General features: G+C 43.9%; 1 protein-coding gene across 6 annotated transcripts in view; it reads left to right on the top strand.

Annotated features, from left to right (window-relative positions):
• Positions 1-22,318, top strand: part of LOC122535563 (transcription factor Sp9-like) — a 124,734-nt gene that overhangs the window by 79,433 nt on the left and 22,983 nt on the right. For 2 of the 6 annotated variants that reach the window (XM_043667219.1, XM_043667216.1), the window contains exon 1: positions 11,073-11,498. The exons of 3 other annotated variants lie outside the window; for them this stretch is intronic. In XM_043667219.1, the coding sequence (XP_043523154.1) occupies positions 11,412-11,498 (87 nt within the window). In that variant the 5' untranslated portion in view covers positions 11,073-11,411. Of the gene's footprint in view, positions 1-1,357; positions 1,688-11,072; positions 11,499-22,318 lie in introns of those variants that run through there. One more of the 6 variants, XM_043667215.1, reaches the window with a different exon arrangement.

Raw genomic sequence — 22,318 nt, 5'->3', positions numbered from 1 at the left:
AATATCGGCACGAGCGCAGCAAGAAGAAAACGACGAAACCGGAGGGATACTGGTACCTAATATGAAAGGCGAACCGGCTCCGAGGGTGGCGAGAGAGAGAGAGTGGAAACACGGCTACACGGAGTAAAAGCAACGATGGTAACAAAGGTGAAAGCGAGGGCCAGAAGAGGAGAAAATGAGACAAAGTTGAGAAACTGAGAAAGAAGACGTGGACGAGGACGAGGACGAAGAAGAAGAAGACGAAGAAGAAGAAGAAGAAGAAGAAGAAGAAGAAGAAGAAGAAGAAGTAGTAGTAGTAGAAGCAGCGGTGAACCACGTGATTGCAGCGCGTTTTAATTGGTCGGGAGTGTGGTCTGCCGGCACGATGGAGGGAGGCAGACACAGGGAGAGAGAAAAAGAGGGAAAGCGGGAACCGAGAGAGGGTTCGTTAGGGTTGCCAGAAGGATTAGACAATCGCGAGGTTGTACGAGGAGGATCGTTGCGAGGGCGGTCGCTGCTTCTGCCCCACCAGCAACAACACCTCGCCGCAGGATCGGGTACCACATACACACACACACACACTTGTGGGAATTCCTGCGGGACCGTGGACTCGACTCGACCACTGCCGTTCCACGCGCACTCGCGTAGCTCGCACACGCACTCGCGTATCCGTTTCGCCCCGGATCGTACGTGTACTGGTGGGACCGAACGACACGGAGGAGAGAAACGTGGAGACGAAGAGGACCGAAGGGAAAAGGAGGAAGAAGAAGAAGAAGAAGAAGAAGGAGGAGGAGGAGGAGGAGGAGGAGGAGGAGGAGGATCCGCCTCCGTAGACGTCGCGCTGCTCTCCTCTCTTCCACCACGTCGGGGGACGAAAAAGCTCAGTTATAATTGTTGCACGCCGCGAGCTGCACCTCCAGTCCCTCCGTCTAATTGTAACCTGCTGCTTCCGCGTCCTGCGAGCAACGGGCCAGCAGAAAACGAGCGAAATCGCGCATCGCGTCTCCTCGTGCCCGTCCTCGAACGACCTCCTTGTCGACTGACCTCCTCTCTTGGCTGCTGTTGCCTCTTCTTGGCTCTGGCCAACAGCCAGAGAAATTACTGTGATTACCAGGATATACGAGGGGCTACGGCCAACCTTCGGACGGACTACCGATGCCGAGGAGCGCGCCTCCGCCGCACGATCGACCCACCGACACCGGATTCCGCTCGGTGCATCAAGGATCCATAACGGGAGCCCTAACCAGCAGCAGCTTCGTTCTCGTAGCGGACGATCGTCGATGTACGGATTCTCAATAGCCGTTGATACGACACGAGTTGATATGATCACGTCGGTCTGTGCAGCAGTTGTGCTCGTTTCCAGTTAAAAAATCTTCTTCCTCGCGGCAGAGATATTCCTCCGACTCGACATTTAAATGTCACTCTGTGCACGGTGCGCCGCGGCCTCGCCTCGATGGATTAAAGGACAGAGTCTCTCGTGTAACCAGCAGTGCGCACGATCGTTGTGATCGGTATTTTTGCAATTCTCTCTTTTTTTTTTTTGTTTGTTTGTTTGTTTGTTTTGCTTAAACGGAATTAAGACTGAAGGTGCCGAAGGATGAACTGCGCGTATCAGTACTCGCATCCTGCTCAACCGCAGAACGTCATGACCATGCCACCGACGGCCGTGCAACAGCCTCAGCACTCCACGGACACGGAATATTTGGAGGTAAAGTTCGTCTATAATCAGTGGGATCCCCGCGAATTTCTCCGCGTTTATGAAAAATTTGTGTTAGGGAAAATTTGTAGAAGGTACTTGTCTGTGTAACACGCAAAGGCGTGAATATTTATTTTAACCCGTTTGTTGAACTCAATTTCAATGTCGTTGCACGTCCACTTATTGTTAGATATTATATTAACGTTCAAATTAATTATAAAACTCAATGTCTTTTATCTGCTTATTATTGTTACAACGTGATTCATTTTTTGAAATTTTTTAAAGTGCGATAATTTTAATAAACAATTTCCAACGTGTCGCGTAAAAGTTTTGTAGCAAATTTGTATTGTCACCTTCAGCGTGACGCGCGAATTCGAAGGGTTGAGTTTTAGCAAATGGCTTGAATCCTCTGTTGAAGCCTCGATAGCTTCAACAAACGAAGAACTGTGGTCGAATCACGAGGTTATAATAATCCAGAATTTTCTAAATCAAAGACGTTAGGCGTCTCATCGGCATGAAGAATCTATCGTCTGGATTTAGAATATTTATGACTGAGAGTAACGATTAGTAAGTGAAATCTACAATAGACTAGGTCGTGATGTTCTGAATATTTTCGAAAATTCAAAGTCCATGGTCCAGTAGCAATAATAACGATAATTCGTGAATTAATCGAAGCGATCAGGGAAGGTACCAATAATAGTCGGTGACTTCTGTCAAGCGACCAGCTGATGCTCGACAGAATCCCATCGGCGGCTCCCTTCTGCGACGACATCCTGGGCGGTGCGCGGCAGAAACACCCTCCCGTTAATTGTTCATCTCCCAGTGGCGAAAGAAGCCAATGCCGGGCGCGTCACGCATCCCGGTCCCTCGGATTCTCCTTAACGCGTTGCCAATTCATCAGCGCCAATTCGATTCACGCGATTGCCAATCGGATCTCGCGCAATCGAATTTCACGATCCAGAACTCCGTGGCAAGAGACTTGGTTAAACACGGAGAAGCCAGCGAACACGCTCTCGAAACTGATTCTGTACGCAAAAACTTGACACTTGTGCAGAGTTGCGCGGACGCGCTTCACGCCACGTAATAAACCACGAATCGAAAGCTCTCGTTAACGAGCTCGAATGACGTTCACGGGCAATAAATCGGAGTTGATCGGCTCGCGTGAAAGGTCGCGGAAAAATGTCGACTCTCGCGACGAGGCGAACGCTTTGCGAGTTGGACAAGAACCGAAGGTACGAACGAATCGTCGCGTAAGAGAGAAAGGCGTGAGAAGGAGGATGTGTGTGTGTGTGTGTGTGTGTGTGTGTGTGTGTGAGAGAGAGAGAGAGAGAGACGTAGCTGGGGGATATTAATATAAGGGCTCGATACGTAATTATAGTGATTACCGTATTGCCAGGGGGCGGACGAGGGCGTCCCTCAGTTTGCACGTCATTTTGCAATCTCAACTTCCAGCGAACATGCGCGCAAATTTGTCGGCGATCCTCCATCAGGCTAATTGTTTCCCCCTTTTTGCGCTAATTCTTCACGCTCTCGTCGCTCCTTTTGTTCGCGGCGACGCGCATTCCGTCAGGAAAGCTACCGTCGGTGAATTTAAATTGTCTCGAAGTTCGATCAAGTGTCTCTACCCTGTTTCGGTGAACCCTGTCGTGCATAACATCTCGCAGATTTATTCGAGGCGCGAACAGGTATGGCTCGTGATTGAGCCGACAATGAGCAATGGATAAAAGAAAGTTCAAGACGTATGAAAAATCACAGAATTATAATTGCTTAAAATTCGTTAAATTCTGCCGCTTCAGAAACATTTGGGTTATTTTATTCGTTGTTAGTCAATGAACTATACAGTGATGAATATAAGAGAGGCCCTCTTTTAGAAAACAGAGAATTATATCTGACAAGAGCAACGAATAAATTTCAGAGCATGTTATTCACACTTGGAAAATTCTAATGTTAGCCTATATAATAAACTGAACATCATGTCATATCCAATCAAAGTAATTTCCATCAATTTCAATCAAAAATACTTGTTCAACGTCTGTTTCGTTTCATCGATCCAGGCTTGGCAAGAGCTATCAATTTTACAATTTGAAAACTAATCAATTTCAGAACTGAAGTTCACGCAAGAGAATCGATTATTCCAATTACTGTAAATCTTCTCAAACGTCAAATATACATAATTTCTAGTTCCAAAAATATTTTTAAATCTATTCTAATAAACTTCCTGAAATAAAATTTAACGAGAAGACGAGCTCAAATAGATGACAGTGGCGCGCCAAATTTTTTTAAACATCAGTGCAACGACGCTTCATCGCGTGTTAAAATTTGATTCGAACAGAAGAAGTTTTAATTAAATTTGCCAAGAAATTCCACGTCGAAAATTCATCGTCGTTGAAATGTTCCGCCAGCAAATATTCATGATTATCAACTCGCTCAGCAATTATCCTAATTCCACCGGCAATCGTACCGCGCAACCATTTACTCTATCTACACGACACAACTCGACAGTTAATCTTAACTAACGACAATTAACGCTCGTGTAACGCGCAGCTATAATAATATCTTGGACAATTGGCCTGTTGCGATTATCCGGGCGATGTGTGTAGCGGTCGATTCTCGACTGCGAGTTCTATTAGCGTTCGCCGTCGTGTTGGTGGGAACGGGCGCGCGAGAGAGTTCCTTGTTTGCGGATTACGCGCCGACAGAAAACCGAGTACCGCGTGAGTTACGGAGGTATACCCGGGCTTCTCTCCTCCCTATGTGGAACACCCCATAAATCTGGCCGGGAGAAGCCGGGTCTCTCTATTCCGGACGACGATGTAGAGAGACGGAACCCGCGAGTTGTACCGCCAGCCACCGGCCCGGCCAACGAGTCCGTAAATCAGCCGGTAGACAAGTTTCTCTTCGCCTTGTTTCACGGCAAAACGTGCTGCTCGACCTTAAAAGCCTCGGAGAGACGCTGCTGCTGCCTCCCGAAAGCGCCTCCTCCCTTCAGCCTCGCGTTCGTTCACGGAGACGAATCGCCGACAACGGTCAAAACCAGCCGCGGCGCTTGCTCCTGTTTTATTTGACCGTCGACTGCTCTTTTCGGCAATTAGAAAATCGCGAGTTTGGCAGGGGATTTCAATTGCGTTCGAGAATAACTCGAGAGAGAGAGAGAGAGAGAGAAAGAGAGATCTTCTTATCGATTTCAATTTCTGAAAATTCGTAGGTTCGATTCGAGTTTAGTTTGGTTAGAATTCGACATTTAGAATTCTTCGATCTGATCGAAATAACTTTGGCCATTTGCCGCGTAGGTCAACTCTCAGATTTGATTTTAGCGCCGAACGATCGATTTTTTAGTCTAATTCTAGCCTAAGGAAACCTTCGGTTCGCTGAAAATAGCTCGAGCGGAGAATTCGACCTTCGTTTAGAATCCAACTTCTAGAAGTCGCAGGTTTGATCGGGATTCATGTACTTGACGCTGTGAATAATTCGAACCGTCAATTTTTCGCTTAGGTTTCGACATAGAAGCAACCCGAAGAAAGAATTCAGTTTTTGTAAATTTCAAATTAGAGCATTGCTAAGAATCATTCGACATTCATCGAGAATGATTTTCTGATTTTAAAAATCTGTGAATGAATCTCGAATATTTTAAATTAAAGTCACGTATTGTTTCAGAGAGTCTTCATAATTAATTCAATTACAACTTTATATTTTCTTTATATTTTCGTGATGACTTGATATCAAGATTGTTTTATAACAACAACAGGGAAATACTTCAACAGTCTTCAAGAAAACTGAGTTTCCTTGATAGAAGGAAGCGTAAAGTCCAAATATAAAGTAAAATTTCGCAGAATTTTCCAATAAATTTTTTCATTTTTCCATTTTCATGAAATATTCAAAGTGACAACAAGTGAGAATATCAATTTTCAAAACATAATTGTTAAATACTCACATATATTATCGTGTATCGTGTATTATAACGACGATCGTTGTTTCATACGTGCTCTCTATTCATTTGCACACACGTTTGTTGGACCAACGCAAGGGAAAAAAAAAAAAAACAGAAATCACTCATTTCTCTCTCGAATGTAAATGAAACGTACGACTGCAAAAGGAAGTGAACATTAGCGCAGCTATTAGTAAACGATGGAGTCTTTGTCTGCCCTGTGTCCCCGATGTAGAACAGGATCGTGAAAATGTCTGCCATAGAGAAGTTAACAATCGCGTGCAGCTCACGAAGCATTGCAAGGCTACATGGTTGAAAGAATGTTTGCACGTTATCAACGCTCTTCCATTACATACTTCACGCGAGTGTTTGATTTATGAAACGAGCATTGGAACTGGTTGACACCGTGTGTGCCCGTGCTAAAACACCGCTTTTTAACCGTGCTCGTTGCCCGCGGACTATCATTACAAACCGACCTGTTAAATATTTTTTAGAGTCACATAGAAAATACTCGGCAATTATTACGCTCTTTCCCCGTATCACGTACGCGATAAAACGCCGGTGTTTCGTTGTGCATAGGCGCCGGTGTGCCACGTCGAACTGTCTAATTTTTCTCAGGAGAAAAAAGATATAGATCGATAAATAGGTATACTATCAAGTTCCCCACAAGTTCTCCCACTTTCAATAGTGGGAGAATGTCGATTTTGATCTGCCGATCTGAAACTGTAATGAGGAATCGGTGTCGTTCAAGTTCTATGCTTATACTTCAAATTTACAGAAACTTTTAGAAACGTGCAAGTATCACACGTGAGGCATCGATCATAGGTGATTTTATTTTATTTGTTTTTTTTTTTCTTTTTTACTACAAATGATTTCAATTGTAGCAAGAAGAAGATTATTCAATTATAAAAGGAACAAGAACAAAAGCTTCTCTGCAACAAGATTTTAAATTTGAAACATTAATTATTTCTTGGTTTTCACCCTTATAGAAACACGCAACACTTTCCAAAGCGTAGACAAAATTAAAAACATAAATAAAAAAAACAGCAGAGCTTTTGTATCTCATACGAACAACTCACTTGAAATAACTGTCGAATAGTACGCTAATACTTAACAAACAAATACTTTCTGTACTCTCCCTTTGTAGACACTGTTTCTATTCTACGATAATGTCTCGTAGTTACACAAAGAGAAAGTCATTAGATATTAAGAGGGTTACAAAGGCAAGCACGATCTACCGTGTATCACATAAGCTTCTACAACGTCTCTTGGCTTGGACGACTCTGGTTCCTAGTCTGGTTCGGTGAATCTTCATTTTCGACGGTCCCAGCCGCTATATGCGAGGGTAGGGAGGGGGGGGGGGGGGGCGGGGGGGGGGGGGGGGGGGGAGCTGGGTCCCTTGGTAATTATTAGTCCATCAGCATCTCTCCCGATGGCCACATGGCCGTATAAGAGGCAAAAGGCGAGCGCGCTCGCTCCGAACGCGGACCATCTTAGCCTTCGCGAGGCCGCCCTGTCATTATCCGCCCCCGTCAGGGCCCCGTTTCCCTTTCAACCCCGTTCGAGCCTCGTCGTCTCTGCCAATCAGCGATCCGTCATTTCACAGTGCCCCGATATCGCTCGATCGTTACCGAGAAAATCAATCGTCGCTCGTTGATCAACTTTTTCCCCCGTTTGCTTTCTCTCGTTTGTCTTTCTTTATCACTCGTCGAGCGAGAGAGCTCATCATCATCGATCGCTGTACGTGCGCGTGTGATCGGACGACGCGATATTTCGGGCAACGAATAATTTTTTCTTCTTTTCATTCTTTTTTTTTTTTGTTTTAAACGAAAAATCAAGAAACGTTGAGAGGGAAAAGGTGGGAGGAACATCGATTAGGGACACAAAAAACAACCGACACCCCCCCCCCCCCCCCCCCAGAGAGAAGAATCTCGCACCCTCGTGCGCAGACCGTTTGCTCTTTGAAAGGAAAGCGTTAACGCCCGACTCTGCTGCTTCGGTTCATTGTAAAACATCCCTTTTCTCGCCCAGCCGGAACAGTTATCCTGCGACCTGGAACTGCGGGGGTGGGGTGGATCCGCGCCTTTTGTGGCCCGATCGCACGCGATCTACGCATCATCGTCTCCTGCGAAACGCTCGGCGTTCCGCGAAATATTTGTGCCTGGTTGATGTATCAGAACTCGTGTATCGATCCTCGCGATGTCTCGCGAGCAGAGTGGGGTTCCAGTTCGTGGAAACTTAATGCTCGATCGGACGAAGTGAAAATTATAAATTGGAGCACAATTGTGGGGAACATGCTTGAAACGCACGGTTGTTTATCCAGTTTTTATTTCTTAGGTTATACTGCACAAATGTCCGCATCACGATATTGCAAGACAGCAGAGTAAAATTTCGAATAATGTAATAAATATTTTATTTGTGACTTCACTTATTCTTGCGTATAAATTTTCATTAATTATTCATGTATGTAATAGCACATAAAAAAAAAGAGACGAAAGAAATATATATTTTAAATATTNATACAATTGTATATTTTAAATATATATTAAATATATATATATAATTGTAATATATTTAAAAGAAATTGCGTTCAATTGCATTTCATACATGTAATAGCACATAAAAAAAAGAGACGAAAGAAATATATATTTTAAATATTATACAATTGTATATTTTAAATATATATTAAATATATATATATAATTGTAATATATTTAAAAGAAATTGCATTCAATTGCATTTCATACATGTAATAGCACATAAAAAAAAGAGACGAAAGAAATATATATTTTAAATATTATACAATTGTATATTTTAAATATATATTAAATATATATATATAATTGTAATATATTTAAAAGAAATTGCGTTCAATTGCATGTTTACATTTTAAATTACGTAAATTCGTTCCCCGGAGAGACTCGTTCCGCAAAGGAAGACAACACCTTTCCGTGTCTTCCAAAAAATGAAAATTACTCAATTCCTCCGACAGCAGGAGCGTATAATCAATATGACAGACGCGTCCGTGTAGACGCGTCCCGTTCTACTTACGTCGGCTTTACTCTACTTCACAGCCACCGCGCGAGAAAAAGCGCGCGGATCCCGATCAACTTTTTTGCGCGGTGAAATAAATTATCGCTTAATCTACAACGACATTTGCGACGATTCGAGCCGCGCGCGTTCACGAATTCGAAGGATTATGACGTTGTCCGGGCAGGTCCGTGCGAGGGAGGCGGGAAGGGCGAGCGAGCGCGTCTTACGAGCGTTTAATGTGATTTTAATCGAGGAGTTTGAATTTCAAATGCTATCGACTCCGTCGGAGTATAAAGCAGCCCCCCGGGGAGGTGGACGCCGGGATAAAATTTCAGCGGGTCTATTACGACCCTCGCTGGTCCCAGTGGCGTAAACTCGGTCATCCTTTTCTCGGGATCACTCCGTATTCGCGCGATTACGCACGTGAACGCCGATTGATACACGATTTGCAAATTGACGCGGTCTCGAAGATGGCCGCGGCGGCTACGCCAATGGCTGGCGCAGAAACAGACGCGTCGGGATCGTATTAGATCCTAATTTCCCATAATGGGAGAGAATCGAGGCGCCACTGTGGCGAAGCGACCGTCTACTAATCACGGTCCCATTCATAAGTGGCTGCTTCGTCGTCGCTCTCGGGACAAGGAAGATATTTCCTAACTGAGTCGTTCGTGTTCGTGACTTCCGCGGTCAATTTATACGCGGGGGAGGATTCCGTCGATTCTTCAGCCCTTAACTATCGGCGGCTAACGTGTAAAATTCGTATCGTGGCAACGACAGTTCGCAGGAAATGCGGCGAGCTTTTGTTGGTTCGTTTCGCGGAAAAACAATCGGAGGTTTTCACAAAAATGAAATTATACATTCTGAGCAATTCTGGTGATTAAAAATATGTTCGCGGACACTTGCATTGCAATTTGTACAATCTGTACTAAACTCTCGTCCGAAAGTTTAATATCTTTGTTTGCGTAAGATCTCTCAAGTTAAATAAGTACAGAAACGTGGCAAAGGAATTAGTTTATTAAAAAACGCGTGTTAAAACAAATCGAGATTTGTATACCTACAGTCCTGTTTGAAAGTTTCAGAAGAGTTATTCTTTCTATTGAATGGTAATTAAAAAATGATTTAGCGTAATAATTTATGTACAAAGAAGTTGGTTTGTTGAAAAATATCAAGAAAAAAAAAACACTAAAATACTGTTTTATTCAAAACAGTATGAATGGAAATAATCGTAATTTCCAATTACCTACTCACAAATTTAACACTAGAGCAAAGACATCAAATTTATATAAAATAAACGTGTTGGAAATAGAAAGTGTCTAGTATATGAAAATTCTCAAGAAATGATCAAGATTTGATCCTTTCGGTCCGAACACGAACCGTATTTGAATTCCAAAGGACTCGTATCCAAAAACATGACTTAGAGCTTTGCAATTACCATGCCAAGCCACGAAAGTTTCAAATATCGCATCGACGTGAATATCAAATTGCCACGAAGAGCCACGAACTGGTCTTTTCTGATCACCCTGTTGAAGAAACAGATCTTCGTGTCAGTATTTCGTGTCTTTTTCTGAATTTTTATGGCAGTTGGCCGCGACAGTTACTCCGAATATCGTTCGGACCAGCCAAAAATGCCCGAAAAGCGAAAAGCAAACCCGCGCGACACCCCCGGACATTCCCGGTATCCACGGCGCGCGGATTCGATTTGTATATCAATTACCCGACGGCCAGAGGTCGATGGACTTTGCCCGTTTCGCCCGGTATCAGATAGTGGCATGTCGGTATTTAAATACCGACGACCTGCATACCGTTACGTCAAACATCCAGCAGGCTGAAGTTAATACGACAACTTCGGGTCACGTAAACCTTCGCTTGTAACAGAAAATGAAAGACAGAGAGAGAGAGAGAGAGAGAGAGAGAGACAGAGAGAGACAGAACGTGGACAAGGACAGAGGGAATGCAGGAAGAGGAAGGACAAACCCGTGGAAAGTCTACGGTGGATGGACGATGAAACACACCGCGGAGAGGGCACCACCAAAGTCGTCGTATATCGTGCGCGTGCCTCCTCTTTCGTGGCGATGCGGTGCGCGCGCATTTCACGGTTAAATTATCCCAGCGGTGGGAGAAGGTTCTCCGATCGGCGGCGGCGGCGGCGGCGATGGTGATGGTAATGGTGCAAGCGAGAAGGCGACTTTTGGATCGAACGAAACGAACAAGGAGGTGGATAGGTAGAACTGGAGGCAGAGAAAACATAGAGGGAGAGACGATCGGAGGGGATAAATAAAGTAAAGAGGAAACGGGCAAGGCACGGAGGCGGTCAGGGGCGGCAACAGCTTCTCCCTGGGTTCCGCCCAGCTGGCTCTGCCCCTTTTTTGCCCGGGGGCCGAAGTCCTGCTCGGTCTTCCCTACTACCATTCCCCTGGGTCTGGTCGGGACGAAGCCGATCGGATAGCCGGCAGTCTGTCACGGGGCGAAGAACGGGAACCACGTTAACTGGTTTCCCCGACGCACCACGACGTTGTTGTTTGTTTCCGACCCGGTCTCGCATTTTTTCCTCCGCAGGCCGACGGGCCGCGGAACACGATTGCCAGAAGACTTGGTCTCCTCTCCTTCTCGAACCAATGAGTCTGAAGTTCCGGACCGATCTCGATCGTCGGTGGAATTGAACGAGCGAAGTGAAGTGCGTATTATTATATTCGGTCCATCGGCTGGAGACACAGAGAGACTGAGACAACACCTCTCGGAGTTTGACCGAGCGCGGACGTTGAAAACGGGTGGACGACGATGCTGACCGACATGACACCGGCTGCGGCTGGCCAGCTTTACCCGCAGTTACAGTCGATCGCCAAGTCACCGGTGCACGGACATGTGGTGAGTCCTCTCCCCGATCATCAATCTCGTTGTGCCTTCTTCCGTGTATGAATAACAATTGCTCGAAGTTACTTCGAATATTGTAATTGCGAACTGTTTGTTAAAAAAAAAAGTAAGAGCGAGGGAGGTTAGGATCGAGGAGTTGAACGTGGTGACCAGATTTGCTCGGCCTTGCAGTCTCTTGATTAAACATGAAATTACGAATCTAGGATCAGTTCCGAGCTGAACTCCAAAATTCTTCGAACGTCGTGTAATTGTAACGATCAGATCATTCGCGTTCTTAATCAACGAGCCAAGGTTGGAAATTAAACGATCCGCCAGAGATTAATCTTCTAAATTCACCGTCAGAATCCGTCGATCTTCTTCTTTACCGGCCATTGACAAATTCTCCGAAATTCGTCGAGTGCTGTAATCGGTATTATTTAGACCAGTACGCTCGAAAAGTAAAGATACGAGAGGCAAAAAAAGTCGGGAGTTGAACGATCCTCGAGGACGATTCTCGTTCATCCACAGTGGCCTCGTATAGTCGAGGCCTAGCCGTCAGAGGCAAGGGTAGCTGTCAACCTCTGATCTGCCCAAGGCGAGGTCAATTACTCAGCCTCCTTCCCAGATAGGGATCTTAATCCATTCAGGTAGACCACGAATTGTTGATCTCTCGTTGATCAGGTGCTACTGTTCGGCGCCTTGTCACCTTCGTCAGAGCCCTTTCTTCCCGATCGGCCGATAAAATCGAAAGATCCTGATCCCGGCCGAGAGAGAATCGAGCTCGCCTCGGGAACAATGCCCGTCGGGCTTGGCCTGACTTGCGAAGAGACTTTCAACGCCAATCGCCGGTCTCTATCAGACTCGATAGATTGTCCATATCAGACACAATCTCCAAGTGTAGGCTTCAGGTTTTTTTAGTCGACGGAACGATTTTTCCCAGCGTTACCTGCAACGTCTTCTGCAAGATCGGCCGAGGAAGGCAGAGAGTGCGCAGAGTAAGAGACCAGTAGCAACGCGCGTCTTGGTTGCGCAGATGCCGGCCCATTTCCACATCCGCATTGTCGCGTCGTTTGCATTGTTCGTTTGGATCGTTCGAAGCTACCTGCGAGCATTATCAAGCCTGTAATCCGGCAGATCATCCGGGATGATCTACTCCTGTTTTGACAGGAGCGGTGGCTCGCGCTCTCTCTCTCTTTCTCTCTTTCTCTTTTTCCTCCGCGCGCATATCCATCGGCGAAACGTCGCTCGTGCACAGCTTTTGTCCCGTCTGTCTGTCCGTCTGTCTGCCGGGCTACAACACGTGTTCCCAGTTCGCTTCTCCTCCTTCCTTTGGCTTTCGAACTTTTTATTCTGTGACTCGGCAAGAAGGACGCGCTGCCTCCGACTGGCCTCGGCCAAGATGATTTACGAGTCGATGTAAAAAAGTAATTAAATCCTTGGCATCGAAAAAGAGACGCGTACGAGCGTTAATTAAGTCAGCAGAAATGTTTCCTGTCGGTGAGCGTGTGTCGTGCCCGAAAATTAATCTCGGCGAAAAGTCTCGGCCCCGGCTATCTCCTCCTGGCTCCTCGTTTGTCGTCACGATTATCACTGTTTCGTTTGTATTATTGTAAAGATACACGTTATATAATGCAAAGAATGGTGCGCGCACAATAACGTAACGTAACGTAACTAGAATTAAAAGTTGTATGAAAAATTTGATAGTACTCCTTGAGAAAACAAAAGCGAATAAGGAAGAATACAGTGTTGAATATTTTTCCATAGACTTCAGTTCTCTCGTATCTCTAATGTAAGAATGACATCATCTTTATGGTGCTCCTCCTTATTATTACTACATTCGTCACAAATAAAAGTTTGTACAATTATGAAGATTAAATGAAGATTGAACAAATGCCACGAAGTATCACTGCGTTGCATATAATTATCAAATCACCCTCACTTTAGGTTTAGCTTTCTTAAATGAACTGACAAATTCACAAATTAATCTATAGTATCCTTCTTCGATAACCTGTGACGTTGTTGGATTGTAACTGCGTCTCTTTGCCATTAATCATCGTCGCGAGCTTTCCAACCGTGATTTTCGAAACGGAAAGAGAGAGAATGCCGGTTCATCCTCGTGGCATTAAATTCGCTCGGGTCGATTCGCTCTTGGTATAACCCGAGAACGCGAAGACAAATATAAAATTACTCGGGAGGTGCTCGCCTGTCGCGTCAGCCAGTCGTAATGTTGCCAGCCGTTTAGTTTCATCGTCGTTCGTCGCTTTCGTTCGCTTTCGTTGTTCGTGCACCCAGCATCGTGCAATGTATCGAGTATCTCCCGTCGAGTATAATGGCCCTTACGCAAGGTTCTCAAGGATCAAAAGGGACTCTGGCCTCTACCTGTGCACCCAACGAGCCAATTATTTGTCTGCCGCTCTTTGTGCACCGAGAGGATCCACTTGACAGGATGCGTGGGATGGTAACGCGATACCTACTTCCTCTCTCTCGTCACCCGATCCTCGTAAACGGCGATTTTACACGGGAGATATACCTCGCTAAGGAATTTTCTCTTTCGTACCTTTTCGATCAACCTTTTCGTTTCGTTTCTGTCCGTGTCGATCGAAACGACCGTCGTCGTCTCTGAAAATCGCCTGTACCTCCGACTTGTCCGATATTTTGACAGGGTTCCATTTAAACGAAAGTAACGTTTGCAAGGCAGATTATCTAGCGACTCGAGAGTCAAGACTTGAAGGAATGTTTTGCAAAAAGCATTTTGTCGTTTTGGTGTCGTTTCTTCGAAATCTTGGACAGTTGATAGGCAAAAATATTATTACGTGATAGTACACATTGTACAGATATATACTTTCATAGATATATTTATTTAAACAGCAACTCGGTGAATAATTATATTAAAAATGTTTTAAATTAATTTCAATTATAATTAATCCCTTTCGATTATTTCAATACATTTATTTCAAATATTTCGCTTCTACCTTTCATATACATTTGTACAAATATACGCAGTCTAAAAATTATTGCCTGGTCCCTAATTAACTTTTGGTCAGAAACTCTTCCATCAAAAATTATTTCCGTCTGAAAAAAAACTTCTACAGTGGATCAAAAAAATACTTGCATATTCGATATTTTTTGGAAAAGTAACTCATTGATATAGTACATAAATTTACTGTTTGAAACTAATACAGGAAGAACGAAAAATTTCAGTCAAATCGGGGGGAGCATAAATACTGAAATTTCATCGATACAAGTGTTTGTGTGTGTTTAAACTCCGTTGTTAACACTACTCCGTCGTTTACATTACTAAACTGGCTGTTGCAACTTTTCGTCGAGCAGTGCGATGGATTTTCATCGATTTTACGCTGATTAATTAATCAAGCAACGACAGAACTTTTTATTGGCAGATACGTCGAGCTATAAGTATAATCCAACCGGTGACTATGTCGCCCGCTTCGTATGCAGAATCGATCGACTTTATTTCGATACATAGCACATTGATCGCCAAGTATCGTCCGAATTCTCGTTACTTATTCACCAGCGGAACTCGCCGCACCCCGTCGCTGACCGATGCAATATTTCTTTCTAGTTGCTTGTGTACATATAGTCCTTGTAGAATCAGGAATTTACTATTCTTATTCTACCTCGGTGAGAAAACTCGCGTTACATAGATCTCTCTTTCTTTTTTGGGGGGGAAATAGTAACAAAGTGTAGTTTTTTTTTTTTTTTTATGAATGTGCCTCTGTAAATCAGTGTCTGAAGTAACTCCAATTGAAAGAAATTCTAGTTTTTATCAATTTAGCGATTTTATTACACGACGAGAGTTAGTATTGTAGCAAGATGACAAATAATAGTAAATTCGAAAATAATATAAATCCGAAAGGTACTGTTATTTTAAAGACTGAAGAATTGTCTGTACCGCATTTTACAGTATTGCACACTGCTTTCTCGACGGTCATCGAAAATCCTTTCCCTTAAAAAATATAGAAATTGTGGTAATAAACATACTTACAATCGTCAAGTAGAAAATGAGGAAAAATATTTAAATGTCCCTGAAAAAATAATGAAAGAGTAAATTCAAAGGAAAGATATTTAAAATCAAAGTGCAACAGCACTTCAACGTGAGATAAATAAAAGTACCTAAGTTAAACAACATATCAAAGAAAAGTAAACAATTAGAATTTTTCAGAAAAATTCGGATAATTCTTTGGAAGAAATAGAAATCTTTTATCCCGCAAAAATGCTTATCCCATTTGAATTTGCGATAAATTGCGTTATACGATCGCTTTCTTTCAATATAAAGGACGGAGGCAATTAGCATACATGAAAGCTGAAGCGAAAGTTCTGTCATCGCTGGGCAGAAAGATCCTCGACGTCTCGCTCCACTTCACTTCCACGCTGGTAATCCGATAATCCGATTCGTAGGGTAAAAGTGTCCTTTTAAACGAAATCCCCCGTTGACATTTTCGACGACGACAATGGACTGCGAACAGGCGCGGTTGTACACCGTTTGTCGCAAAAATACGTCCTCGTTCGGTGGACGTTGGGTGAGGATGAATGCACGAAATGGGCCTTTTTACGCGACCTAAGAGGATTTACCTGGAGCACCGGACGCAACAACGAGGATGTCACCCTAATTTGTCCTTTCTCAGAACGAATTTTTCCCGACGACCAGAAACTTGCATTCTCTAGCCGACCGCAATTCTTGTCTTTGCTCGGCGCGGTTCCCGCTCGATGACGAGCAGAAATGCTTGGTTTATATCACTGAAAGAAGCAAGAAAGAGGACACAAAAGCATCGATTCCTTCGTTGTGTCTGTCAACCGGTCGGTTCTAACTTAGGTTTAATGAATTGTTATTCGTTGAGTAAATATTAACGTGTCGAATGATGTTCTCGGAATTTTTGACGTTACTTTCTCGCATAGAATGCTTAATTCGCCACTGGTTGAAACAAAGAGGATAGAAAAATGGAAAACTGTCACACGTCTACAGATTGGTATTCTTAGATTTAATGAATCATTTTTGTCACTGTCACGCGCACAAATTTGTCAAACGATATTTCCATCGCCTTTTTTTAGTTCAGTGTATATTTGCGACAAACGAGACAAATATATAATAGCAGAAAGCTATCTTGATATTTTGTGTATTAACCAAGTTAACCAGTGCAAACACATTCAGGTGTTTCAATCAACGATCCCAACTGCAGATATACATCTTCGACGTTTTTGCTACTTTCATTTTCTCGTCGAATTATCCGCTACACTTATCGGCAGAAGGGTGTCGACGTGTAAACACCCTGCGGAGAACTCGTTGAAAACGGCACGGTTCGACAGTGGCAGATGTTCCACGGTGACAACATGGCCGCTGCTCGACACGCGTCTTGGAAAACGCACGTACGTTTTTGCGTATGATCGATCAATTTCCTGGCCCTTCGTCGAACGTCATTCTCGCCTTTTCTCCATTGTCACTGACGAAAAAATGTTCCTCTTCCCCTCTAACAACAAGTTACCCGCGTATAGTTCGCGAACGGTTCTCCAAGCTAGAGACAGCCATTGTACTCTTCTGCTCGCGCGCGGTTCTCACCTATCGCTGTTTGAAGCGAGTTTGGACGAATTATCGTGGATTCTTGTTCCGGCAGGGGGTGAAGATCGCTGCGACCAACCGAGCTGGGTTCTCCTCAAAGGCACGAGGCGTAAGACATTCATTACCCGCACGCCGGTTTTCATTAAACGGTCAAAGATGCAATTTCGATGCAGCCTCTGGTTGGAAAAGGGGGGTTGGTGCTCGCGGTGAAACGCACGTAGCCAAGTTCGTGCCAGGGCCGTCGTTATCGTGGAGGAAGGAGGCTCGATAATTGAAAAGTCTAGCCAGCCGTCCCTCCCCGTCTCGTCTCGACTCGCGTACACACCGGTGTTCCTGTTGCCCCGCGCCCAAGAGGAGTCGGTACCTCGAATTATCGGTCATTATTCCCCGGCGTAGTACCGTCGCCGATGGAATTATTCATCGGATAGAGACGTGGAATTCCGGAGTCCGCGGTTTCAACTTTTCCAACCGACGATGGTTGCAAGGGGGGATGGTGGAAACGCACAAGGGGGTGTTTTCCTCGCTGTTGCGAACCGGAACGCGCTTCTGAAACGAAACGAAAGACGATCGTGTTCGCGTGATTGTCTCGCATGGAGCGGAGAGCGTAACCGCAGCTCTCTGTTCATAAATCTATTCTCGTTATCGTTGATGTTGATCCGTCGTGTTAGTAGCGACGTTCGCAATTCTGCTCGATCAATTTGTGCAATTTGTTCTTCGATCGCTTTATATTATCGATGAGCAATGTTTTCTTTCAAACTTAGTAAACATTGACATCTGGTGATAAATTATTATATATTGACATTCAGTGGTAAATTATGTTACATGTTATAACTGTGTGTTAACTCTTAAATGAAATGAAATTTTGTACAGTTGTCAAGAAACGACATTACTTATGGGTAGTATTTTCTCAATGTCGAGAATGAACTTTTCCACAGTATTCTTTCCTCGCTTTCGACCTAGCTTTTACGACTTTCACTCTATGAAATTTCTGTCAATTGGTTAAACTGTGCGAAGGAATGTGTTCTACCAATTTCCAAAAATTATTTAGATTAGCGTCAATGTTAGCAGACTCTTTTAACATTTAACGAAGTCCATGGTCGCTCGTTCGCACGATGACGGAAGAATCCGCAGTTTCACGCGGCTGTTTCGTTAGAAGAGGTCAGGAACCGGTGCGTGCAGGGTTTTACCGGTGATCGCGCGCGTGCAACCGCCTGGCCAAGTGTTCACGTGTGGCCTTTCCATCGACCGTCGTCGGTATCGCTGGAAGGTTGGATAATTGAAAAGGCAAGGCCTCTCTCTCTCTCTCCCTCTCTCCTTCTCTTTCTCTTGTTACATCGTTGTAAACAATATTCCTCGTAGAAGCCTCGCGCACGAGCCTCGCGAGATGGTACGTCGAATTACCGGCCATTATCGTGACGTATCATCGCCAGCCGGGCGTCATTCACCGGTTACCATCATGGGAAAGACGAACAATACTCGATCTGGTCAACACCTCGAGGCCTTAACGCGCGCCACTCGAGCAAAGTGGAGGACGATCGTTAACGACTCCTCGATTCTATTAACCCGGCGACTACTTTCCACCGCTAAACACCACGCAACAACGAATTCTTTCACCACCGCTGAAATTGCACGCTCGCGATCACGACAGCGATCCGTTTGTTCGTTCGTTCGTTTGTTCGTTCACCATCATTACGTTCGATATTATCCTCTTACGGCTGGAGGATTTTCTACGAATTTTCTTTTCTTTTTTTTTTTTAAAGAAAAAAGAAGATCTTTCAATCATCGTCCATTATCGCGCGACACACACGCGCGTCCTTCTATTTCGCGTGGCGAAACACACCTCGGGGCTCGACGATCCGATCTCTCGAGCCACACACGGGGAGAAAGAAGCGTGGCAACAGCAGGGATCCCCCGCAGGGGGTGCCGAAACCCCCGCGGTGTCGGAACCAAAATACCAAACGCTCGCTTCGCTGTCCACTGAGCGCTCGGTGATTTATCGACTGCATATTACACGTTCCATCAAGCGCGAATTCTCTTTCACGCCGATACCCGCGATAGCACGTATCCCTACGTGCCGCGTTCGGCACGTTTGAATGGTTAACTCTTGAGAGAATGATCTCTCGGGCTTGTTGTTGTGTTTGAACACAGAAGATTTTGTAGTACGTGGCAGAGAAATTGCAGATCAACACGTTGCCGATCGGCAAATTTACGCAGAAATGTGTTTTATCCCGTGTATTTTTCGGCAACTGAATACATGTGAAAGTGAAACCATCTGAATAAACTTCCCTCTCTTCGTTTATACATAATACGTCCTACGTTCTAGAGTTCTAAAAGTTGCGATGCAATTGCAAACGCGAGTTAACTCGTGACCAGTCAACAATGCGTTAAAATGTGACGATATAGGGCGAGCTATTTAACTGTAAATTCACCTAAATTCGTCTGCAAATTATCAATTTACTATCGCGTTAAAATTGTTTGATAGAAAGAAATTGGTCGATCATTTTCGTTGGGGATGTTTGAAAACTATGACATCCGATACATTATGAAGGATCGTTAGAACCTGAAGTGATGAAACTTCAAGAAATAATTGAACAAATGCCATATAGGTACTTGAATGCAATGGACAGCATTTTGAGTATTATTTCAATTAAAAGTCAATTAAAAAATATCTCTGTAATTATTCGTTTTTGATACCTGATATATATTTTAATAGCTTTCATGACGCCTATATTTTAACAGTTTGATAGCTTTTTATTTAGCATTGTTAGCCAGTGAAATGTTACAGATCATAGGTCTAAAGTCCATCTTTGTATCTCGACGAAAAGGCGAAATCGACCAAAAAAGAAAACTGATTATTAATTATCGATATCGAACAATCTTCGTTCGAAATCTTTCTTTTACCCAAGAAATAATTCAAGTAGCACAGTCAAATGATAACAGTAACGTGTGTGATAATAGTACCCGTATAGTATAAGATTGAAAAAAATTGATCACCTTTGATCGTCATAGTTACTCAGGTCAATCAGACTCAGCTAATTGTTCTTTCAAAGTGCATTTGTCACGAACGTTAACCCTCTAATGTAATAACTGCCATGCGATGTGTTTGAACAAACTGGTACACGGAGAAAAAATGTTGGACAGTTACGTTCATTCGTTTTTTTTCTATAAAAAAAAAAAAAAAAAAAAAAAGGAAACACGTTGTCTCGTTTCGCCGCGAGTAATTAACTGAGGCGTTTCCAGTTCCATAGGAGCGAGGATACGAGGACGGGAGACGTCGTTCTTCTGGAACGGGGAGATCACCTCTCTCGCGACACGTACGGAGCAACGACCCTTTCCAACGCGCGTAAAAACTTCCGGTATACCCTGCGCGAGAGTAACAGAGCCGGGATTTCTCCCTTTGCCAGATGCATACACGGCCGAGCCAGGCACATCTCGTTCGCGCCTTGGAGAGATCGCGTGTCTCGTCGCGTGGTTCCCAAAGAGGAACCGGGAGGGGCCCGGTTCGAGTTTCGAGCTCGATAATTGCGACAGTTTACGCAGGAATGCCGAGAGGACGAATCGATAAATGCCGATTCGTCGTCTCGGCGACTGCTGAAAAGAGACCGTGCGAAAGTACGTACGAATTTTGACAGGAGTGTGTGTACACTCCCGTGCAAAAATCTCGGGACAATTTTCGTTCTGGACGATCGTCAGATTGTAGCGGATTTTTCTGAGCTCGTAGAATACACGTAATTCGCAATAAAACGAAATAATCGTCAATCAAGGCTCGATTCTTTTTTCCTTTCTGCAATTATTTCTATAGTTGTGTTTCAGTTTGTGGAAAAACTGAGCCCGTGATGTGTGTATTATTTATGCATGTATATGCTCACGAAAAATCTTTCATTATTATTGTTCTTTTTAAAAAGAAAGATATTTAGCAACAAATGAAAAAGACACGTCGACAGTATATTAGATAGTTTATATAATATAAAATAAAAGGATTTATTACTAGGAAATATTCTTTACGACAGAATAATTTGAAGAGTAGAACGTTCGAATACTAAAATCTTCAGATTTACAAGGCTCTACGAAGTTCTGTTGTTCCTCGCAAAATTTAAAAGGCCGACGTTTCAAAGCTCGCAACACATTCCAACAGATCTTTGAAGATCTCGAACGATATGGATATTCGATTTACATAATTACATGTAAAAAAAAAAAAAAAGAGAAATTTATACATCCCTAAACGTCATAAATCCACAATACGCTCTCTGCAATCAATCAGTCTAAATCAAACGCGGCACAAGCTCCATTTCCAACGAGATACTCCACTTCAATTCGACAACGTTCAATCATGCACGCGTACAAACGTCGCAAGGGACAAATTATTGTTATTATATATCGATGTTCGTTAATACCGATCGCACGCGATCGAGGCGATACGCACGCGCCTCGAAGGAACAGATTTTCAAGCGTACGTCGTTCATGCGACGTTATCTACAGATCGGTAGTTGCGCAAGGACAAAACGCAGCAACGGCGGAGAGGTTGAGAAACCAGAATGGTCTCTCTCTCTCTTTCTATCTCTCTCTGAAAGAGATCGACTCAATTTTCTTCATTTCGCTTCTCCCTCCTCCCTTGCGTCCTTGCGAGCGGGATAATTTGCATTTCGGTGGCCTACGTCCGTATTGCTATCGCCGTTCGTTCCCTACGGGGACGAATTATCCCTCTTTCGAACACGTTTCGTTGCATAACGAGAGAGCCGCCGCCGTTTGTGTCCCGTTAGACGTACACAGATTGGAACGCTTCGTTAAATCCGAACACGGAAACCCGTTGAAATTTATGGAGGAACCGTCCGAAAATAGCTCGGCCATTAAACACGGTGTCACTGATGTTTCCTCCGCGCGAGGCGCGGTTACCTCGTTTCTGCCCCCCTTCTTTTCGAAGGGGGGCTGTGTCGCCGCAGCTTCTTCGCTTCTCTAGCAGTTTTCAATTAACCGAGATGGAAATTTTACAATTTCAAAGGTACCGACCGGAGATCGAATTTTGAAGCGTGTTGTAAATGAGTTTCAAATCAAACTCGGATTATGTCATCGGTTCTGTTTCTTTCTGAGGAAAACTCAGAATCTTAATTTAGAGACTGATTTAAAAGTAACTTTCAAGCAATGTAATTTGGATTCTACTCGTTATATTCTGTACTTTTTCTGTCCGAGATTAACTGAATAAGAAAGAAGTAAAATCAAGTAACGTGAAACGTAAATTTTTACGACTGTCAGAATCCAATGATTT

The sequence above is a fragment of the Frieseomelitta varia genome, unplaced genomic scaffold (assembly GCF_011392965.1).
Source record: "Frieseomelitta varia isolate USP_RPSP 00005682 unplaced genomic scaffold, Fvar_1.2 scaffold_737, whole genome shotgun sequence".
In the NCBI taxonomy this organism is placed as follows: domain Eukaryota; kingdom Metazoa; phylum Arthropoda; class Insecta; order Hymenoptera; family Apidae; genus Frieseomelitta; species Frieseomelitta varia.
Note: the sequence above shows the minus strand (reverse complement) of the source record. Positions and strands in the feature narration are given on the sequence as shown.